Source organism: Podarcis melisellensis, assembly GCF_964234715.1.
Source record: "Podarcis melisellensis genome assembly, chromosome: 1".
NCBI lineage: Eukaryota > Metazoa > Chordata > Lepidosauria > Squamata > Lacertidae > Podarcis > Podarcis melisellensis.
Window position 1 is genome coordinate 112,173,316 of NC_138528.1, and position 20,869 is coordinate 112,194,184.

The window sequence follows — 20,869 nt, forward strand, 5'->3', positions numbered from 1 at the left end:
ATAAATACTGTTGAGGGGGTGTGGTGTATAGCCTCCAATGTTCTGGGCAGAGAGGAAGTTCCCAGGCTAGTGTGCCTTTTCTTCTTTTGTTCCTTAATTACTTGAGGGATATCTTGAGTGATTTCTTGAGTGATATCCTGAGTACCACTTAGGTGGGTCATTAGGTGTGGATTAGTTGCTAAAGTCTTTGTGTCTTGACCTCTTGAACTTTGTGAAGAGTTTTTCTGAGAAGATGGCTGTACTGCACTTAGTTGTGCTCTGGCTTGGCTTCGTGTATAGGGGCGAGCTGTGGTTTTGTGGCCTGTGTCAGCCAGATCTGTGTAGGGATTGCAGGGGGGTGCAGCATCCGGAGGTGCCACCATGGTTTGGCTACTGGATGGTGTCTGTAATTTATCTGTGGAGAGGGTCTGGGTTTGGGTCTGGTGTGGTTGATTGGTGATGGCGTTCTGTGTGCCTCTGGATCTGGTGTCAGTTTTTGTGGGGAGGGCTAATTTCCAGATGTCTGGCAAGCGGGATGTGTCGTCACGCTTGTTCATGTTGTGAGGGTGTTTCTCTATCTCGATGGCCACACGGGAAGGAAAAACTGGATAGCTTCCTCACACATCTCAACAGCCTACACCCCAAAATACAATTCACTATGGAAATAGAAGCCAACAACCAACTTCCCTTCCTTGACGTCCTAATCTACAAAAAACCTGATGGCTCCCTAGGACACACTATCTACCGGAAAAAAACACACACCAACCGCTACTTACATGCACAATCACACCACCACCCTGCACAAATAAACTCCGTAGCCAAGACTCTCATCTCCAGAACCAAACGCCTGGCTGACAAAGACCACTTGACAACTGAGTTACAGAATCTCTCAAATGTGTTAATTGCCAATGGATACCAGCAAAACAGGGTTACGAAGCTAATCCAAAAAGAAACACCCCCCAAAAACCAAGACACAGAAGAAAACAATGGCATGGCCCTCCTTCCTTATATCAAGGGCACTACAGATAAAATTAGCAAAATCCTCCATAAACACAATATCAAAACAGCCTTTTGCACCAACCAAAAAATAGCCAATATCCTCAGAAACCCCAAGGATAAAATCCAGTTGGAAAACCAAGGGGTCTATGAAATACCCTGCAAAGTCTGCCCAGCCACGTACATTGGACAAACAAACAGACGAATAAATGCACGTATCGCAGAACACAAGAATGCCGTCAAAAAAGAAGAAAAAACTTCCTCTCTTTTCCAACACATGAAAGAAACAGGACACGAAATTAATTTTGCAGATTCCAAATTGCTCTTTAACATGGAACATCACCACAAGAGAATAATCATGGAAGCCATCGAGATAGAGAAACACCCTCACAACATGAACAAGCGTGACGACACATCCCGCTTGCCAGACATCTGGAAATTAGCCCTCCCCACAAAAACTGACACCAGATCCAGAGGCACACAGAACGCCATCACCAATCAACCACACCAGACCCAAACCCAGACCCTCTCCACAGATAAATTACAGACACCATCCAGTAGCCAAACCATGGTGGCACCTCCGGATGCTGCACCCCCCTGCAATCCCTACACAGATCTGGCTGACACAGGCCACAAAACCACAGCTCGCCCCTATACACGAAGCCAAGCCAGAGCACAACTAAGTGCAGTACAGCCATCTTCTCAGAAAAACTCTTCACAAAGTTCAAGAGGTCAAGACACAAAGACTTTAGCAACTAATCCACACCTAATGACCCACCTAAGTGGTACTCAGGATATCACTCAAGAAATCACTCAAGATATCCCTCAAGTAATTAAGGAACAAAAGAAGAAAAGGCACACTAGCCTGGGAACTTCCTCTCTGCCCAGAACATTGGAGGCTATACACCACACCCCCTCAACAGTATTTATAGGAACTCAAACACTGAGATCCTGCTCTGTTCCAGTAACAAGAAGCCGAAAGCACCAGCCTGAAGATGACGAGTGAGACCTCGTCGAAACGTCGCCTAGACACCCCAACTTTTACACGGGAAGACACCCGAGGACACCAAAACCTGCATTCCTGTACCCGTGAAAATCTACGAAAGCATATATATATATATATATATATATATATATATATCTTTATAGCAATTCTCAAATTAGAGCAACCGCCAAAGATTTTAAGACTTGTTTAGGTACATGGTAAATTGGAGACAGCCTTGCTGTGCAATATTGATTTTGAATTGTTTAATCACAAAACACCTGTTTCTTTTGGACAGAGCTGATCTATCGGCTAGCTTGACATTACTTATTGTAGTAAAGAGAAATATATTGATCCAGGCCCATTATTTTTGGACTTACAAAATTAACTTTTATTATCCTTAATTGTTTTAAGTTTGATATGCGGAACAGTTAGTTGTCTAGGGACCTAGTTGCTTTAAATCTCTGGCAGTTTAATATATATTTTAAAAGGGCCATAGATTCTATCTGTCTGTGTACTGCTGCATAAATAGAACCATCCTTTTTTTTTTTTTTTTGCTTCTTTCAGAATTAAAGTAGCTCAGAATATGTTTTTTAAGTGACATTTCCAAATCGCCTCTGGATCAAAAATGAATGTTTACGGCTATCCAGCATTTTAAAATGTTGTTGCCATGTTTCATCTTTAACAGAACTCTGCAGCCATTCTTTGAAGGCTTGCTACCTCGGGATAACCCAAGAAATACTAGATTCGCCATCAATTTCTTCACTTCGATTGGTCTTGGAGGACTGACGTAAGGAAATCCATTTTGTTACACAATAAAAGCAGTCAGGGTTAACAGCAAGATGTTAACAGTTCCATGAACTGGCCCATATACATGCTAGGTAGATAACAAACTTCTTCTCTGCCTTCCCTGCCTTTGATGTCTGCACAGAGGCCCATTGTTCAGCCACGGCCTGCATGTGTAAAATCCAATGTGCATAACCCAGATTGTGCGATTGATATAATAGGGAATCCCCCAGAGTGTGGAAATCGCCAGTGTAACCGGTACTACCTGCCCAGGTCCTTTTCAAACACACGTGGGCATGTAGGAGTATTGGATGGGGGGTGGAGAGGGGAGCGTTCTCAGTCCATGTCTGCAGACCACATTGTACGCCATGTCTGCAGGACAAATCAGCGGCAGGTGTCATACAGTCCAGTACACACCCCGGTACCATATTTCATCATCTCAAAAAGAAACAGATGGTGGGATGGGGCTTCACAGAGCAGAAAACGGAGGGTGGGGCTTTGCCGATAGTGACTGGCTCAGTGGTACTTGGGTCAGTTTTGTGAAGCAAAAACAAACAACCAAACGAGTTCACATTTGGGACACACAGCTGAGAGAAGTAACGCTTTGCCTTTGCACCAGCCAATTAAATTATAACGTGTTAAATGTGTTTTAACTAGCGATGAGCTACGTGAACATCTAAAGAATGCACCAAAAATTATCATGACGCAGAAGCAAGATGTGGAGTCCTCAGATTCGTCTTCATCTTCAGAATCTGATTCGTCCGGTTCAGAGGATGACAGTAGCGACAGCAGCAGCAGCAGCAGCAGTTCAGAGTCCTCCAGTGAAAGTGAATCATCATCTGACAGTGAGCGCAGCAGTGACTCTGGTACTCAGTTCCACCTTCTTTTCTTTTCTTTTTACTCTGCATGCCCTGGTGCACATTAGCTGAGGAAAAAAATAGCACCTATTTACTCATTTATTAGTTCCTGTGTGCTGTTGATTTTAGCTATTTGAAACTTGCAGGAGTCTTTTCAACAATGCATTGTCAGCCTGAAAATGGCACGTATAACTCTTTCCCAGACTAATCTGGATAATGTTAGGTATTTTATTGCAAAACAACGCCCACGTTTTAAATCTAGGCAGATACAAATGTTTGCATTTCAACCACAGCCCCGTGTGATTTCAGTAAGTCAGATCACCTTGTTGGGAGACTGATTTATGATGCATTATTTTCATAATTATTTACACATGGAGTTGTTAGCTTGAAAGTGAAAAGGATACATGGTAAAAAGAAAGAAAGAAATATTGATAACTAGCCCTTTCCTTGTTTGGAAAAACAGTTTTATCCCCAGGTAAGCCCTGCTTTGTTTAAATGGGTCATAGTCCCTAGTAGGTGTGTTTGGAATTTCAGCTTGAACGTACTTGTGAGTGGCTAGTCTGCAGAAAAACCGGATCTGACTCGTTTGCACAATTGAAGGTTTCAAAATGTGAGCACCTGGATAATTAGAATGGCTCATGTCGTGCCTTGTAATAGGCAGCCAAACAAGCCTATTGATGGCCATCGTATCATAGTGACGCAGAAGAACTCACGTCAAGCTGTTCAGCAGTGAGCTACTGAACTACCAACGTGAACAACGGTGTGTTTGGAGCTAAAGGGTCACCTTTAAATCCTCTCTCCCTGTCTTAGGCAGTGCCGATGTGTAAACAAGTTATTTTCTCCGCCTGTTTTGTCAGTTAAACAAACAATAAGCAGCTCTTTCTCTGTTGCTGTGTACATGTGTGTGAGATATGTGTATCTGATGCAGAAAATATTTATGGTAGCATTCTACCATTATTATGACTGAACGTAAAACAGCTTGTATTGTGTTTTTCTTTCTGGGTCCAAGGTACTTTTGCTGACAGCAGCACAGTATATCTAGTAACTTCCATTCTATAATTAGTATTTTTGAGCGAGTGTTTTTACTGACTTTTCATTCCAACTAGTTGATATGAATTATATAATTGAACCTTATTAAGCCCAATAATGCCTGCTAGCCCAGTCTGGATCACGCACGCAGTTAGCTGTGAGAGCAGATGATCGCCCAGCATGAGCTTATGCAGGCAAGAAGCATGCTGACTTAAAATAAATTAGATTTATCGGTGGGTTTTAAGAGCAGAAGTCTTCTGATTCACAAAAACCCAGTGTAGGTTATGAATGCATGAAAAGCAGCCCTCTGTAATTTGCGGCGTTTGCTTTTTATTGCTATTACCAGGCAACTCATCAGTAACACCAGAGCAGTAAAGGAAGGCAGAATGGAAGCGGGGTCAGGGAAGTGGCATTTCAGCAGAGAGCCAGATGGCTCCTGCATAGACAGCTGCAGCAAGATGGGAACCAGGGAGGTCCTTGGTGACAAATTAACGGATTCTGCTAGAGTGCGCAGGGCTTGCCTTCTTTCTTTTTGCTGTTCGGTTTTAATTTAATACGTTCTATTCTACTGTTTTATCCTTTTTCCCATTGGAGGGGAAAAAAAGATACCCTAATGAAATGATTTGATAGTCTCAGCGGCATGCTCTGAATTGTTATGATTTCTCTCTTTTTTTGTACACCACAAGCAGAAATATTGCCAAAATGATGAAAAGCCAGGGGTACTTAGACTGTTTGATGCAAGAGTCAGCTTCTATTTTACTTGCAAAGTTTTGTGAAGTGAACTTCAGGCTAGTTTGCTGCTGTTCAAATTGTACTTTTTATCGTCGTGTAATTCTGCAACAATGAAGATGTTGCATTATTTTAGAGGAGTGCTTCCAGAATGTCTGGCAGAGGATATCTAGAATGTCTATCTAGCAGAAGTAGTGGGAGTCAAAACTTTGTTTTCAGCAACATTCAGACCTCAGGGTTGTACCAGAAAACTCAAGAAGATACTACTATAAAACTTGAGTATTGTGCTAAAGCTTTATTGGTTTTACTCTACTGTATCTTTTTGTAAAGGGGAATGCAGGTCTTTATATTTTGACAGATTCTGAAGTTTGCTATATGCCTCTATACAAATGCCTTCCACTGGGCTTTCCTTGATGTATCTCCTTTAAAATCCCAGTGTCTCCAAACCACATTGAATTACTTCTCCAAATGCCCAGCATGTTAAATTTGTACTCCAGCATAAGGTTGGGTGGGCAGGGACAAAACTGCACTAAAATTAACTTACAGTCCTACAATCAAGAGAAAATCAAAGACTTAAATTTGAGAGGTCAGACGACTGAAAATATATACAGTGGTACCTCTGGTTACGTATTTAATTCGTTTTGGAGGTCCGTTCTTAACCTGAAACTGTTCTTAACCTGAGGTACCACTTTAGCTAATGGGGCCTCCTGCTGCTGCCGCGCCGCCAGAGCACAATTTCTGTTCTCATCCTGAAGCAAAGTTCTTAACCTGGGGTACTATTTCTGGGTTAGCGGAGTCTGTAACCTGAAGCGTATGTAACCTGAAGTGTATGTAACCCGAGGTACCACTGTAATCTGAAGGATCATCACCCTTTCGAAACTTCATTGTAACTTTCAGTTAAAAGTCAGACCATGGGACAGTTACTGACTTAATTCATCATATCACAACACAACATTAAAGCTGCTGTGTTGAGAGCATTATGGTCAGAAGGTGCTCATTTTATTGGTATATCATAGAAGTTATGAATATGCATAGGAAGCCCAGTTCACATCTTAACTTTCTCACTGGATGATTCTAGGCAAGTTATGTCTGTGATAGGGAGATAACAATACCTTACTGCTTCGTTGCAAGGATCACAGAGGTGGTTTTGATCCAAAGTATTGTGAGACTCTTTCTGCTGATATAAGGAGACATTTCTGCTCCCCCTTTCCCCCACTCCAGATCCTCCAAAGGCAGGTGGCTTAACATTTTGGCATAATTGTCCACTTCAAGGAGGGCTTTTTTGCCACTGAAGCCAGATCAGCCAATTCCTTGTTACCTAAAGACAGGAAGATGAATCTGGTCAGCATGTTGTACAATACATGCAGTAGGAAGAAGTACGGTCAGTTTTCAGTGATGTGCTGTGTAGTCATCTTTTCGTCCCAACAGCGAGTCTGTTTAGCATATTATTGCTGATGGTGAATATACCTTGGCAGCTCATATTTTAAGTCCCAATTTCTAGTTGCAAATTCTTAAAATAGTACAAAGAAAGAACTGCATGCACATCCATTAGTCTAGGGCACATGCAAGCGCTCATGTTGCAGCATGGAAGTTACCTTGAGTACTAAGAACTTGATTAAAGGTAAAGAATATGCGTCTCCTAGGATACTTTTTACATGGTCTAGAGCAGTGTTTCCCAACCTTGGGCCTCCAGCTGTTTTTGAACTACAATTCCCATCATCCCTGACCACTGGTCTTGCTAGCTAGGGATGATGGGAGTTGTAGGCCAAAAACATCTGGAGACCCAAGGTTGGGAAACACTGGTCTAGAGTTCCAGTTCCCATGTTAAATATTTTCCCCCTCTTCCCTACCTGTTTACTGATCTAAATGTAAAAATGAAGCCAGTACACATATGGGGAATAAAATTATTTTTAAGTAGTCCAAATTATTTGGTCCCCTGGATTTTGAGAGGAAAGTAAAATGGAGCTGAATTGAACTGTCCTTCCTGACTTTTAAAATCTAATAAAGTCTGTAGGAAATAGTAGTATGAGCAATGTTGACATTACATAGATTTTTCTCTCTTTTTCTCTGAGTGGTTGTCCAAATAACAGAGCAAACTAAATATCTCCCACAAGTTTTGGAAAAACCTTCAGCAAAGAGAAGGAAATGAACACATCCACAGTTACTAACTCAAGCTCAGTACCCAGAGCACAACTTGATAATATGATTGTCAAAGTATCTGTAAAATTTTCTGTAGCTTGGATCGAAAGGTCTCACTGCATGAGAAGAAAATATTCCTTATTGTCTATTTAGGTTTATTTCCCTCCTGTCTGCAGCTCAGTTTGCTCCAGAGAGTTGAGAGACCCCCCAGAATGGCTTAAATGTCTTTGTTGCAGTGGGGAATTGGTGGTCCTTCCCCTTACTGTAGGTCAGGCTTCCTCAACCTCGGCCCTCCAGATGTTTTTGGCCTACAACTCCCATGATCCATAGCTAGAAGGAGCAGTGGTTGGGGAAGATGGGAATTGTAGTCTCGAAACATCTGGAGGGCCAAGGTTGAGGAAGCCTGCTGTAGGTTCTTTAAATGAAGCCAATATATTTTGACGTGCAAATAAAGGAATGTGAATATAGTAAAAGGGTAAATTCTGTTTATGATCCTTTCAGATGTGAGAAAGCGGAAATCACAGAAGAAGAAAGCATCGGACAGAGATGCCAAGAGAAAGCAAGGAAGTCGAAAGAAACAGCTCGAGAGGAAAAAAGAGAAGAGGCAGCCTGAGAGGGAAAACGGTGCTGAGAGGAATGCTGACAGGAATTCAAGAGACTTAAGTCGGAGAGATGATGCACAACAGAAACTCTCCCATGACAGAGATTATTCCGCTGACAGGAACACCTACTGCGGTGGAAAGGACAGGGATCAGGAAAGAAATACGCCTTCGGAAAGCAAAAGTAGCCAATCTAAGAAGAAGAGGGCCGAAAGGCAGAATTCTTTTTCTGATAACGAAGGGAGGGACAGTCGCCGTGATAAGGATGGTGAACTCCACAGACGGAGGAAAGACAGATCAAAGTCTAGAGAGAGACCCCGTAACTATCCCAATCCCAGGATGGATGAGCCCAGGCAATATCCGGACCAATTTAAAGAGTCAAGGAGAGAGGAGGGCAGGCGAAAGCACAGGGGCGATTCCCCACATAGGCGCAAATGACTCTAGTAGACTGCTTTTGAAATGCAAATACTCCTGCCTTGTGGTGAAAGCTGTATTTTTTGCAACATACGGAACATCTTTAAAGGACTTTTTGTACAAAGTACTTGTAAACATCATTGGAATTTTGAATGTTTCCAGTAACCCATCTTTTTATGATCGCTGCTTACAGGTTTTTGACTCCAGGAGCAATCAAATGTAGTTTATTTTGATAATAAAACAGTCAAGCAATTTGTTTTACTGAAATATTAGTGCTTTACAAACTTGTTTGTAAATTTTATTTATGTTCTTTAAAAGTGCTACACATTCCTTAGTTTTCGTTCTTTAGGTGATTTTCCAATTATGGTACAGACGTTAAAAGGTTTCATGTCAGAAATAACAAATCCCCTGTATTTGTTTGTACTGCAGAACAACATTGATAGCAGTTTTTTATTAGTTTTGATGAGAAAACTGCAACCTGCTGCTTAGAATTTAGACATTACAGAACTCAGTTGTGTATGTTTACACCTGATGATCCCACATTGTTCACATTCAGAGCTTCAAAAAAGTTCAGAAAACTAATGTGAGGCTTTGGTTTCATCAGATCTGGAGGGAATAAGCATCAGCTATGTTAAAAATCTGTTAATGGATCAAGTTCTGTTCTTGGGAATGCAGTTGAGAATAGATGACAATTTTTAAAAGCTGGCCTACACAGCTGATAACATTTTATTTTATTTTTCTTTAGATCTTAAAAACCTGTAGTTCAGAGAGTGCCAATACCAGAGTTCTCTCCTAGTTGAAACAGAACAGTGTCTTAGATGTTTTCAGCATATTTGGGGCAAGATTGGATATGTCATTTGAATTAGGACTAAAATAACCAAAGATTGCTGGATGTTTATTAGTTTCTTTTGTTAAAAAAAATGGATTCATGGGTTCAGAGAGATTTATATGAAGATGGCATGTGGATTTCTCAAGTATTATTTCGCTACCACTGGAAAGTGTATAGTTATGGAAAATGAGACACGGTTGATATTTTGAATTACTTTCATTCAAGGCTCAATATTATCATCTGGTGTCTTGATTGTACAATGGATTTCCTCTTTCTTTGCTTCCCCCCAGCAATCTCAAAGAATATGCTCAGGATGGTTGATGGACCAACCAGAGATATGGGGAGTGGGGGGTGGGAGAGAGTGATGCAGAGAGGCAGGAGAAATCCCATTGTATTTGCTCACATGATGCTCAGGTTTTTTTTCTCTTCTGATTTTAAGATCACAACCCCCCCCCTTTTATATATATATATAAAAACCTTTTAAATGTGGTTTTGATGAGCATTTCAACTTGCATCAAAATCAGAAATAAATACTTAAAAGATAATGGCAAACTTTCTGGATACCAGCCATATAGATAATGGTATTGTTCTATAATCTCTTTGAATAATTGACTTTTTTTTCTCCAATAAACATGAACAATCACTTCGGCTTTTCCAACACTGAGGGTAGCACAAGTGAAGCGGCTTTGAAAATTGTTCTATCTCCGTCAAACATAAATGTGAATCGGGCGAGGGAATCAATTCTCCCGCCAATTTGGGAGGAATTCAACATTGCTGTCTTTTGACCCTTCCATCAGAGCAAGCATTTCTGATTGCCAAACAGAACGATTCCACCCTCCTCCCCTCTGTGCACTGTTCTGGGGTTTTTTTCCTGACTACAAGGATCAAAACAGCTATTGGCAGCAGTGGCGTAGCGTGGGGGGTGCAGGGGGGGGCGGGCGCAACATCTGGGGGTTAGGGAAATCCACGGGTTAGGGGGCGCAAATTACTTGCCTTGCCCCGGGTGCTGATAACCCACGCTACGACACTGATTGGCAGACCAGAAGTCCCTTAGATTGTTCACCTGTCTGTGTAAACTGCAAGTTGACCTTTTTTTAATTCTCTCCCACTTCCCCATAATGCCAGTTGTTGGCCAAAATTCTCATATTATGAAGTTGTGATTAAATATAAAACTTGACTTCAGCTAGGACAACTCAGATCTGAAGCGCTTGAATGAATGGAATGGCAAACTCCCATTTATTCTTTTCCCTCTTCCCTCTTTGTCCTCTTCTTGTAGATTTATAGGGTGGGATTCACCTAATTTATCAGCAGACGCTGTGCACATCTGGCCAGCTGAAATGCTCGTGCAGATGCAGTGTTTTCTCATAGCGCAGTATTGAATTCCACCCGCAGTCTGCCAAACGAGAACAGCATTTTTTACATCAGACATGGTGAAACACTCTAGTCCATGAAGTAAATGTTTCTTTTAGCCTTAGAAGTGCCATTTAAGATATTCTTCGTTGTAACTGACTAATACAGCTTATCCCTCTGGGGCAGAAATCAGTGTGACTTCTTTCACAGAATGTATTGGACACTGCGATGCAAAAAAAGGGGGGAATCTAATGCACCTTAATTGATGCAGACCAAGATTCAGTAACAGCTGTCACAAGACCGGTTAGCCATTACTTACTCCAGGGACCACGAAGGCTTCTTGTTAAATAACTGAAAAACTGAAAGCCCTCCGATCTGCAGTTCTGGCTGTGCAGCCACTGTCTTAACAGGTATTCCAATTTTTTATCTGTGCCTATTTCTGTTTTCGGATTTGGAATTCATTTTCCTAAATAAAATCTCTAATCTGGACATGAGCAGACTTAGAACATCTTGCTTGTTTATCAGAATAATTGTATTTTGATAGGATTTATATAATGCTTAATCATCAAAACCTCTAAGCTGTCCATATAAAGTACAGTGGTACCTCAGGTTAAGTACTTAATTCGTTCTGGAGGTCTGTTCTTAACCTGAAACTGTTCTTAACCTGAAGCACAACTTTAGCTAATGGGGCTTCCTGCTGCCACCGCGCCGCCAGAGCATGATTTCTGTTCTCATCCTGAAGCAAAGTTCTTAACCTGAGGTACTATTTCTGGGTTAGCGGAGTCTGTAACCTGAAGCGTATGTAACCCGAGGTACCACTGTATATGTCAAAATTATCGACCCTTCCTACACTACAATTCTAAATTGTAAATCAGATGTTTTAAAAACAAATTAAATACCCCTCCGAATATTAACAAAACCCATTGTAAAAATACACATTGTAAAAATCGAATGGCATATTAAAATACTTGTCAAATATATGTGTTTGGATAGGCTTAGTTTAAAAGCTTTTAAAGAGGTGCCAAAAACTGCAGCAAAGGCACTTGCCTAATCTGGTATATAATCTACCAGCTACTAATCAAAACAAAATATATTTATGTGTATTGGTGAAATATGTCTATTTAAAGCCTGAAAACACGAAACCCGTCTGTCACAATCATTTTAACCATCAGCCTTAGTTGTATCACTTGAATAGATTTCCTAGAGTGGGCACTAAAAGTGCATGAATGTACAGCTAAACACGGTAACAATGTAAAATAATAATCACCATCATCTTGTTTTAATTATGCAGTGTGAATTACCGTATTTTCCCGTGTATAACACGCCCCTGTGTATAAGACGCCCCCTATTTTGGGGGACTCAGCATTAAGAAAATAGGAGGAGATTGCCAAGAATTGTTAAGCTTTTTTAGGGAGAATTGCCCAGAGTTGTTGATTTTTTTGGGGGGGGGGTATCGCAGTTGCACGTCACCCCTCAGCACTACCTGGTGTATAAGACGAGCAAAGATTTTTAACATGATTTTTAATAAAGTACCCTCGTCTAATACACGGAAAAACAGTAGATGTAAAAAGTATATCATTTTGGCAGTGAGCCATCTTAAAGTATGCACAGCCACAATTGGTTCTTCAAGTGTGTAGTTTTGAAAATTCAGTTTACATATTTGCAGGGGGGGGTGTTGTTGCCCCCGACTCTTGCAAGGCTAGAAGGTAACCTGTACAAATTTAAGAGCCGCATCCATTGTTCTGCCCGCTTTTGCCCTTTTTGTGCACCCCCGTCCTCGGTATGCAGCCCCAAAACGTTCCCCGTGTGGCTCTGAGGCTAGAAAAAGATTCCTCGCCACTGCTATACAGGCCTAAAGGTGAAGGGACTCCTGACCATTAGGTCCAGTCATGGCCGACTCTGGGGTTGCGGCACTCATCTCGCTTTATTGGCCGAGGGAGCCGGCGTACAGCTTCCAGGTCATGTGGCCAGCATGACTAAGCCGCTTCTGGCAAACCAAAGCAGTGCACGGAAACACCGTTTACCTTCCCGCCGGAGCGGTACCTATTTATCTACTTCCACTTTGACGTGCTTTCGAACTGCTAGGTTGGCAGGAACAGGGACCGAGCAACGGGAGCTCGCCCCGTCACCGGGATTCGAACCGCCAACCTTGGGGTAAGTTCCCACTGATCACCAATGATTCTTTCTGATGAGTAGAAGCATTTTTGGGGTTGCACTGTTTGTGGCTTTGAAACATGGCCTCCTATTGCAAAGCATTGCGTTTCTCTCATTGACCTCCTGCTGCCTTTGGAACTTGTTCAGGAGTCATCTGAGGCTATAGCTAATTGCAGGTGGGTGCACATGTCAAGATGGGACTGAGCCGACCACGTACCCGTGGCAGTGTGTGCCACATTCTGCAATCTGCCTTCCCTTTGATTACAAATGTGGAGGTAATAGCTGGTTTGGGTAGAAAGGGCAGAAAATTATAAGTAGAGGTTACTTTGCTTTGCGGGCCTGTATAATCTAAACTGCTCTCAATTTCACACTATTTATAGCAGATCTTATTTCCATAATTGCATTGGTTGTAGGTTTGTGTAGAAGAAACGTAAGCGCAGAAAGCCTTGAAGTGAGCTGCATGGAGTGTCCTGGTTGACCGTTTACAAGGTCAGCTCTGCAGTCTTTTGTTAAGTCATTGCCTTCCTGAAAGTCGAGATTAATATCCATTTTAACTCTGGCTCAAACTTTCAACATTCGCTTCCCAGCTACAGGGCTATGTTTTTAAAAATTAAAGTTGTCAGGGCTATGGATGCCATGCAGACCTTGTATCAGTTAAGCCCCAATGGCATCCCCTACAACCAAAACCAGGATGCGTCTTCCGGGCCACGCTCCTGGGTAAGTCACGTTATAAGCATAAGGTCGCAGCCCCTAAAAATAAATAAATAAATTTTATTTATACCCTGCCCTCCCCAAGGGCATACCAGGAGAGGCAGCCCCATAGTTACATGGGTCCTAGGCCTCAAAGGACTTTAAAGATCAAAAGCAGCACCTTAAACCTGACCCTGTACTTCACCGGAAGCCAGTGCAGTTGGTGAAGCACTGGATGAATGTGATCCCACGGCAAGGATCCCGTAAGGAGCCTCGCCGCGGCATTCTGCACCCGCTGGAGTTTCTGGGTCAGCTTCAAGGGCAGCCCCTGCAGCCAATCAGAAGCCGTGGAAGCCCCGCCAGATGTTCAGGTTCCAAAAGAATGTTTGCAAATTGGATCAATCACTTGTGGTATTCGGGAGACAACATCCGAGTTCCAGGGCGTTTGGGATCCAAGGTATGACCGTAACAATATATTTTATTTTTTTGAAGCAGCAGAAGCAGCATTTGAGCTTAAGTACACCATGTGCTTGGGTGACTAGCAATGTAATCCCAAGGTCTGTGCCATTCCTCTTAGGTGCTTAACTACTATTAGATATATAGCTAAAGCTTACTTACGTACTTGGCACAAGTCAACATTACAATTAAGCTCAGTCAACAGGAGGAATTGTGTAAGCCATGGAGAAGCCACCTAGATTTCTCCTAAAACAATGAGCCAATTACTTTAGCTTTTATTTACTGACCACCCTTGTGTGGGTTACTGTGGGTGTGGGGTACTGGAGATCAGAAAGTTGTGAATCGAGTATGCCATTTGTCAATGATCGCCACTAGAAACTAGGATAATATGCACTGTTACGTCACTGAGATGCTTTCAGGGGTCTTTGTTAGGATATTTTACATCAAATCAGCTAGCCCATGCTTTACGGCATGGGTAGGCAAACTAAGGCCCGGGGGCCAGATCTGGCCCAACTGCCTTCTAAATCCAGCCCGTGGATGGTCCAGGAATCAGCTTGTTTTTACAGAGCCTAGGACTTGCCGATCAGAAGGTCAGTGGTTTGAATCCCCACAGCGGGGTGAGTTCCTGTTCCTCGGTCCCTGCTCCTGCCAACCTAGCAGTTCGAAAGCATGTCAGAGTGCAAGTAGATAAATAGGAACCGCTCCGGCGGGAAGGTAAACAGCGTTTCTGTGCGCTGCTCTGGTTCGCCAGAAGCGGCTTAGTCATGCTGGCCACAGGACCCGGAAGCTGTACGCCGGCTCCTTTGGCCAATAAAGCAAGATGAGCGCCGCAACCCCAGAGTCAGCCACGACTGGACCTAATGGTCAGGGGTCCCTTTACCTTTACACAGTTGCACAGGTTATCCAAGACGACCTTTGCAAGTGAGCATCCCCATCCATTTCAGTGCAGGGAGCAATTACACACCATGTGTGCGCGCGCGTACACACACACACACCGTGTGCACAAAACTGGCTCCTCCATTAAAATGGATGTTCTGAACGTGTCCCCTTTGCATATGGGAAATTACTAGATTAAGGATAATTTGTTCATCATAAAAAAAATGAAATTGTCAATGTCAAGATGAATCTCGTAACAGTGCTCTTTTGTGCATGCTTACTCAGAAGTAAGCCCCAGTGTTTTCAATGGGTTTGCTTCCACATAGGAGTGCAAATGATGTAGTGTAAAGTAAAACTGTTTTTTTAAAATGCTATCCCTGTTATTTCTTTTACAATAAAAACCAGTTTTAAATTATTCCATGAAAACCATTCATTCGGTTATACTTTTGCTTGCTTGGGAGATGGCAGCGAAAATCATTGCTAATGGAAAACCAAGATAAATAAGGTGCAGCCAAGTGCAGTACACCAAGTTGTAAAAATGTACTTATGAAGGATTCTTAACCAGTCACGTTGGGTTAGATCCAAACTGAGTTGGTTGAATGTCGGTCCCATTGAAATCAATGGAGCGAGTTAGCCATGAGCCATGGCCTGATGATTTAAATGCACACTTAAACTAATTTACAGTCCAGGCCTATTTGTGCCTACTCAGAAGTAAATCCCATTGAGTTCAGTGGGGCTTACAGGCAAAAGGGTTTATTACAGCATTGGTTTGGATTGGATTGACTTCAGTGGAACTCTGCGTTTAAACCGAAGTACCCTGGATGAAATCATTTGTGTCGTACCTACAGCCAATTTTCCTTCCATTTGCTGCAGTAGTGAATCCTTCACTGGGCGTGACAAGCTGACTGTTACACCAGCATTATGTTAGAAAACGATTACGTTAGAAAGCAATGTGCTTGCACAAATGTTTAATATGAGAGTGCCAAGCTCAGATACTGCTGCATACTATTCAAAAACTAAAAGAGTGTTGAAGGTCACATGGGCCCCACTACATATAGACACTTGATAGATAGAGCAAAATATGACTGTGATGCAGAACACTGTTTCCCTGAACAATGTGTAGCTGAGTTATTCATGTCAGTGAGCTGAGAACATTTGGAGGCTGTATTAAGCAATAGGGCATGCAATCCAACCCACATTGTTCAATGACATTTACTTCCAAGTAAGGGTATATAGATCTAATGCCTTACAGTGCGATCCTATGCATGCTTACCTACAAATTCGTCCTCCTGAGTTCAGTGTGGTGTACTCCTAGGTACCTGCGTGGAAGGTTGCGATCTTCCGTGCTTAACTGTGGAATTAACTTCCACCGCTTTACTTGAGATGCAGGTATGTGTGACTGGATGGCTCAGTGTGAATGCAAAGTATTTTTGAATGGCGGAAGTAAACAGTATATGCCTAGGAATTGATATTCAGAATACCTTGTATAACTAATCCGATCTTTAACTTCCAATGTACAATCAGTGGCCTGGTTTGCACAAAACGCTTGTTTGGGTTATGGAGCAAGCAAAACACAGGCTCTTGAAGAAAAGGTTACAGCTACTTTGGTCCTTCCTTGTTCTGCTGCTGTGCTTTGCTAAGCCAAGCCATGGTTTGGCTTAGTGTATGGTCCTAGTTTAATGAATAAACCTGGTTTATCTCGCTCCAGACAAACCACATCCTGTAGCAAAGGTTTGTTCGACGTTTTATAGCTTGTAGTTTGTTTGTTTGTTTGTTTGTGAGAGCTAAACCAAGTAGCCTGGATTTAGATGGCATGCTAAGCCAAACCATGGGTTAGCTCAGCATAGCATAACTGGAGCAGAGAGCAAAGTGGCTGCAATCTCTCTAGGGGCCCACATGTTTGCTCTTTTATGCTAAGTCTTGGTTTGACTTAGTGTTATACGTGAACAATTCTGATGACTCTTCAGCCTGCAGTAATAATGCAGTGTATCGATGGAGACAAATGTGAACAGTTAGTAGGATTGAAGTGCAATGTAGATTCTAGCAAAAAAATGCTTTATAATGCATTAAACTTTCAGATACAACCCATGTTATATTAATGAATGTGTTACAGTAATAATATTGTACAGCAGGGGTGTTATCATATAGGAACAAAAAGTATTGCATATATATTTTGAATTATATATATAATGCAATGTAATGGCAATAACAAGCATTTTCTCAGTGGGAATGCAATTCAGGACACAAATGTATAAACGATTCTGTTTGAATCAATATTCTAAGCTACCTTTAGACTTGTTCACGATTGCATCCCAACATGTGGACAGGCTGGGAGGCGCCCAGCATGTCTCAAGCTGGCCCCATTCTGCCCATCATCTAAAACCGCTGGGGATAGGTTTGAAGAGACCAGCCTGTTCTATCTACATGGGTTCCCTGCACAATTCAGAGCCCTCTAAGTGTCCCAGATTCTAAATCACACGATACTCTGTGTGTTTCAGAGCAAGCTCCCTGCTTTAGACCTTTCCCACCCAACACACACATATGCAGTGTGGGAGGTGGCGACGGATGGAATAGCAGGAGTAGCCCTTTATGAAAAAGAGAATCAGTAAATGGCCAGATAACTACAGTATTATTTTTTACATAGATACCTTTGCCGCTGTCGTCGGCGGAGGAACGAGCAGCCCGAAAGCAGCCCTTTTGGGCTGCTTGTTCTTCCTCCGCCACTGCCACCACCACCAGGTTTGTGGTGTGGTGAACTGGCTTATATTCGAGTCAATAAGTTTTCCCAGTTTTTTGTGCTAAAATTAGGTGCCTCGGCTTATATTTGGGTTGGCTTATACTCGGGTATATACGGTAATTAAAATCTCCATCCAGTGGTCAGAGTGAGTGGTACAACTCCTACAGCTTTGGAGCAGCAAAGTACATGCTTAACTGAAGTGTGTGAAATTTCACCCAGTGCTGGAATGTGGAAGTCGGTCCCTTTGAACTCCATAGGGCTTACTCCCAGAGAGTTGGAGCCACTGGCTGTTTACACATTGCACATTTAAAGAATGTTGATTTCCACAAAGAATCCTGGAAACTGTATTTTACTCCCCACAGAGCTGCAGCTGTCCCCACCCTAAGCAAACTACAGCTCCCAGGAAGTCATATGTTTAAAAGCATGGTGTGTGCACAAAACTAGTGATGTGGGCAAGGCCATCAGTTTGCTTTATGGTTAAATGGGGATTTGTCTCCCGCAGTCCTGAACCGACAGCCTATCTTCCACAACACAATTACTTCATCTGTTGGTGGAGATAATAGGTGAAGACGACTGTATCTCAATTAGGAAGAGGCCAAAGACCAGAAATATTTCACCATAAACTTTAAGCGAGAGGGGTTTTTGTCATAGGTACACGCGGAACTGTAAACAGCATGTGATGTGATTTCCCCCCCACACACCCCCATGCTATTAAAGAGAACTACCATCTTCCAAGAGCAGAGATTGAAGTACTGTACAATGGAAGTGTTATCCAATCAGTGCTAAAGTGTTTTTCTTTTCCGCTGCCGAGCAGCAACAAAAAATGGATTAAGCATGGTACTTCTGTCTCTGCCATTTAGAATCACATTCCCTAGACGGCCTAAATATTTGTGTGACTCGTCTGATTTCAATTCAGCCTCTGATTGTCTTCCACTCTGGGCTTTGCTCAAGCACAGTCCTCTCTGACTTTGCTTCCAAGGGCACACTTGTGAAAATTAGTTTCTCTCACTTTCTCCCCCCCCCCCCAATCCTTAATACAGTACTTCCTTTTCTGTGAGTGTAATTTGGCTTCAGAACTGGAATGAAGCATGGGTTACAAAACAGCCAGGTGAATGTATACAGCCAGGAAACTAGCAGTACTTTGAAGAGTCGTAAAAAGTTAAATGTGGGAATAATAATAGTAATGATAATTTATTATTTATACTGCGCCCATCTGGCTGGGCTTCCCCAGCCACTCTGGGCAGCTTCCAACAAAATATTAAAATACAGTAATGCATCAAACATTAAAAGCTTCCCTAAATAGGGCTGCCCTTCAGATGTCTTCTAAAAGTCTGGTAGTTGTTGTTCTCTATGACATCTGATGGGAGGGCGTTCCACAGGGCGGGTGCCACTACTGAGAAGGCACTCTGCCTGGTTCCCTGTAACTTGGCTTCTCGCAGTGAGGGAACCGCCAGAAGGCCCTCAGAGCTGGACCTCAGTGTCCGGGCTGAACGATGGGGGTGGAGACACTCCTTCAGGTATACTGGGCCAAGGCCGTTTAGGGCTTTAAAGGTCAAGGAAGAAGGTGATATTGGGGTTGCATCAAACCAGCTTTTACTTGGAATAAACCCATTGAAGATAATAGCACTGACATACTTAGGTCCATTAATTTCAATGTATTTACTCTGAGTAAATGTTAGGGACAAACCTGGGGTTTTAATAAACTATGTAATTAAATGAAAACAAAATATGTGTATGCTGGTTACTCTATAAGACACATCTGAAGAGGACTGCATTGCTATCATTTAAAAAAATAATTATCAAAACATAACAACGAAACCAAGCTAGCACTAAGACAACCTCTAACCACATAAATGGTATATAAAAATAACATGCAAAAAACCCAAACAATACTAAAAACAGAAACCATCCATCACCCATTAAGAACCCTGGCCTTCACCAGTTATTATTATATGTTTGTTTGTTTGTATACCATCCTGTATCTGCAAGTCTCAGGGCGCTTCACAAGATAAAACCACAAAATATATAATAGAAATAAATCCAAGAACCCAATCATCCCTGCTCCCCCTGCCCCCCCCCCCAGTTATCTCAGCAATGAAAGAGTTCGTGCTAGTTTGGCCTTCTCACGTTGCATTCCAAAACCAGGGAGTCTTGCACTCTTGCAACTAAGATTTATACAAGTGTCTATATAAAAGAAGGACACTCGCAGGTGGAATCTAGACACATATTAAAAAATGCTGTTAAAATACTTTTTAAAAAAGTGTTTATATATAGAGAGAGTAGGGGTCAGCAACCTTTGTCAGCAGGGGGCCGGTCCACCGTCCCTCAGACCATGTAGGGGGCCAGACTATATTTTGAAGGGGGGGGGAATGAACAAATTCCTATGCCCCACAAATAACCCAGAGATGCATTTTAAATAAAAGCACACATTTTACTCATGTAAAAACACCAAGCAGGCCCCACAAACAACACAGAGATGAATTTTAAATAAAGGGACACATTCTACTCATGTAAAAACACACTGATTCCTGGACCATCCGCGGGCGGATTGAGAAGGCGATTGGGCCACATCCAGCCCCTGGGCCTTAGGTGTCTACCCCAGAGAGAGAGAGAGAGAATTTGCCATTAAGCTCACCACTGCCATCTAGCGTCACATGTGTATAATGCACTTAAAACACACTTAAAATGTTTTATTTGCTGCTGTATAGATGAGTCCCCGGTGTCAACCTCTCTGTAGGGCTAGAGCAGCAATCGGTTTTGTAGCATGGTGCTGGTGCAACATGTCACACCTTGCAAATAATCTGTTAGTGGAGCAGCTCTTTATGAACAGACCATAGGTGTGACGCAAATGATTTCAATTAAAGTGGAGGGGATGAAGGTAGATAAAAGTGCTGGGGTGCATAAGCTTTTATGATGAACAATTTTGTATTGCCCTGATCCTCAGTGATTTCCTGAGGATGTTGCAGTAAACATACATAGAGCTGGGCTGCAGTATTTTTGGTGCAAGGTTATTTCAGTCAGGCATTATTTTTAAGCACTAGTCTGGGGAGTATTTTGGCAAAAGAATTCTTAGAAGCATCAGAAAAAGTTGACAGTAGTTGCTCCAGTGCACAATCTCTAGCTTTGCCAGGAGAAACAAAATGTATGAAAACAGTGTATTTTCTCTCTCTTATTCTGAGTAATCTTTGAAGCAGCTGCTCCAACATTTGCCTTGGATGTGCACCACTTTACTGTAAAAAAACAAACTATGCTAATACTCTCTTCTAC

At 42.3% G+C, this 20,869-nt stretch overlaps 2 protein-coding genes and 2 long non-coding RNA genes across 7 annotated transcripts in view; 2 read left to right on the forward strand and 2 right to left on the reverse strand.

The window, feature by feature from the left end:
• Positions 1-7,162, reverse strand: part of LOC309363683 — a 365,021-nt gene extending 357,859 nt beyond the window's left edge. Inside the window, exon 1 of the long non-coding RNA XR_014165537.1 lies at positions 7,007-7,162. This is a non-coding gene — a long non-coding RNA (uncharacterized lncRNA). The remainder of the gene's footprint in view (positions 1-7,006) is intronic.
• Positions 1-8,777, forward strand: part of CWC22 (CWC22 spliceosome associated protein homolog) — a 43,891-nt gene extending 35,114 nt beyond the window's left edge. For all 4 annotated transcript variants that reach the window (XM_081915220.1, XM_081915217.1, XM_081915218.1 and 1 more), the window contains exons 18-20: positions 2,646-2,747; positions 3,401-3,609; positions 7,999-8,777. In XM_081915220.1, coding sequence (XP_081771346.1) covers positions 2,646-2,747; positions 3,401-3,609; positions 7,999-8,534 — 847 coding nt within the window. In that variant the 3' untranslated portion in view covers positions 8,535-8,777. The remainder of the gene's footprint in view (positions 1-2,645; positions 2,748-3,400; positions 3,610-7,998) is intronic.
• Positions 8,778-9,807: 1,030 nt separating this feature from the next.
• The window catches only part of LOC309363438, a 111,031-nt gene continuing 99,969 nt past the window's right edge, over positions 9,808-20,869 (reverse strand). The window contains exons 2-3 of the long non-coding RNA XR_014165348.1: positions 10,368-11,535; positions 9,808-10,232 (exon numbers count right to left, since the gene is read on the reverse strand). This is a non-coding gene — a long non-coding RNA (uncharacterized lncRNA). The remainder of the gene's footprint in view (positions 10,233-10,367; positions 11,536-20,869) is intronic.
• The window catches only part of ZNF385B (zinc finger protein 385B), a 199,396-nt gene continuing 193,001 nt past the window's right edge, over positions 14,475-20,869 (forward strand). Inside the window, exon 1 of the mRNA XM_081930107.1 lies at positions 14,475-14,579. The gene's annotated coding sequence lies outside the window, so the exon portion shown is untranslated. The remainder of the gene's footprint in view (positions 14,580-20,869) is intronic.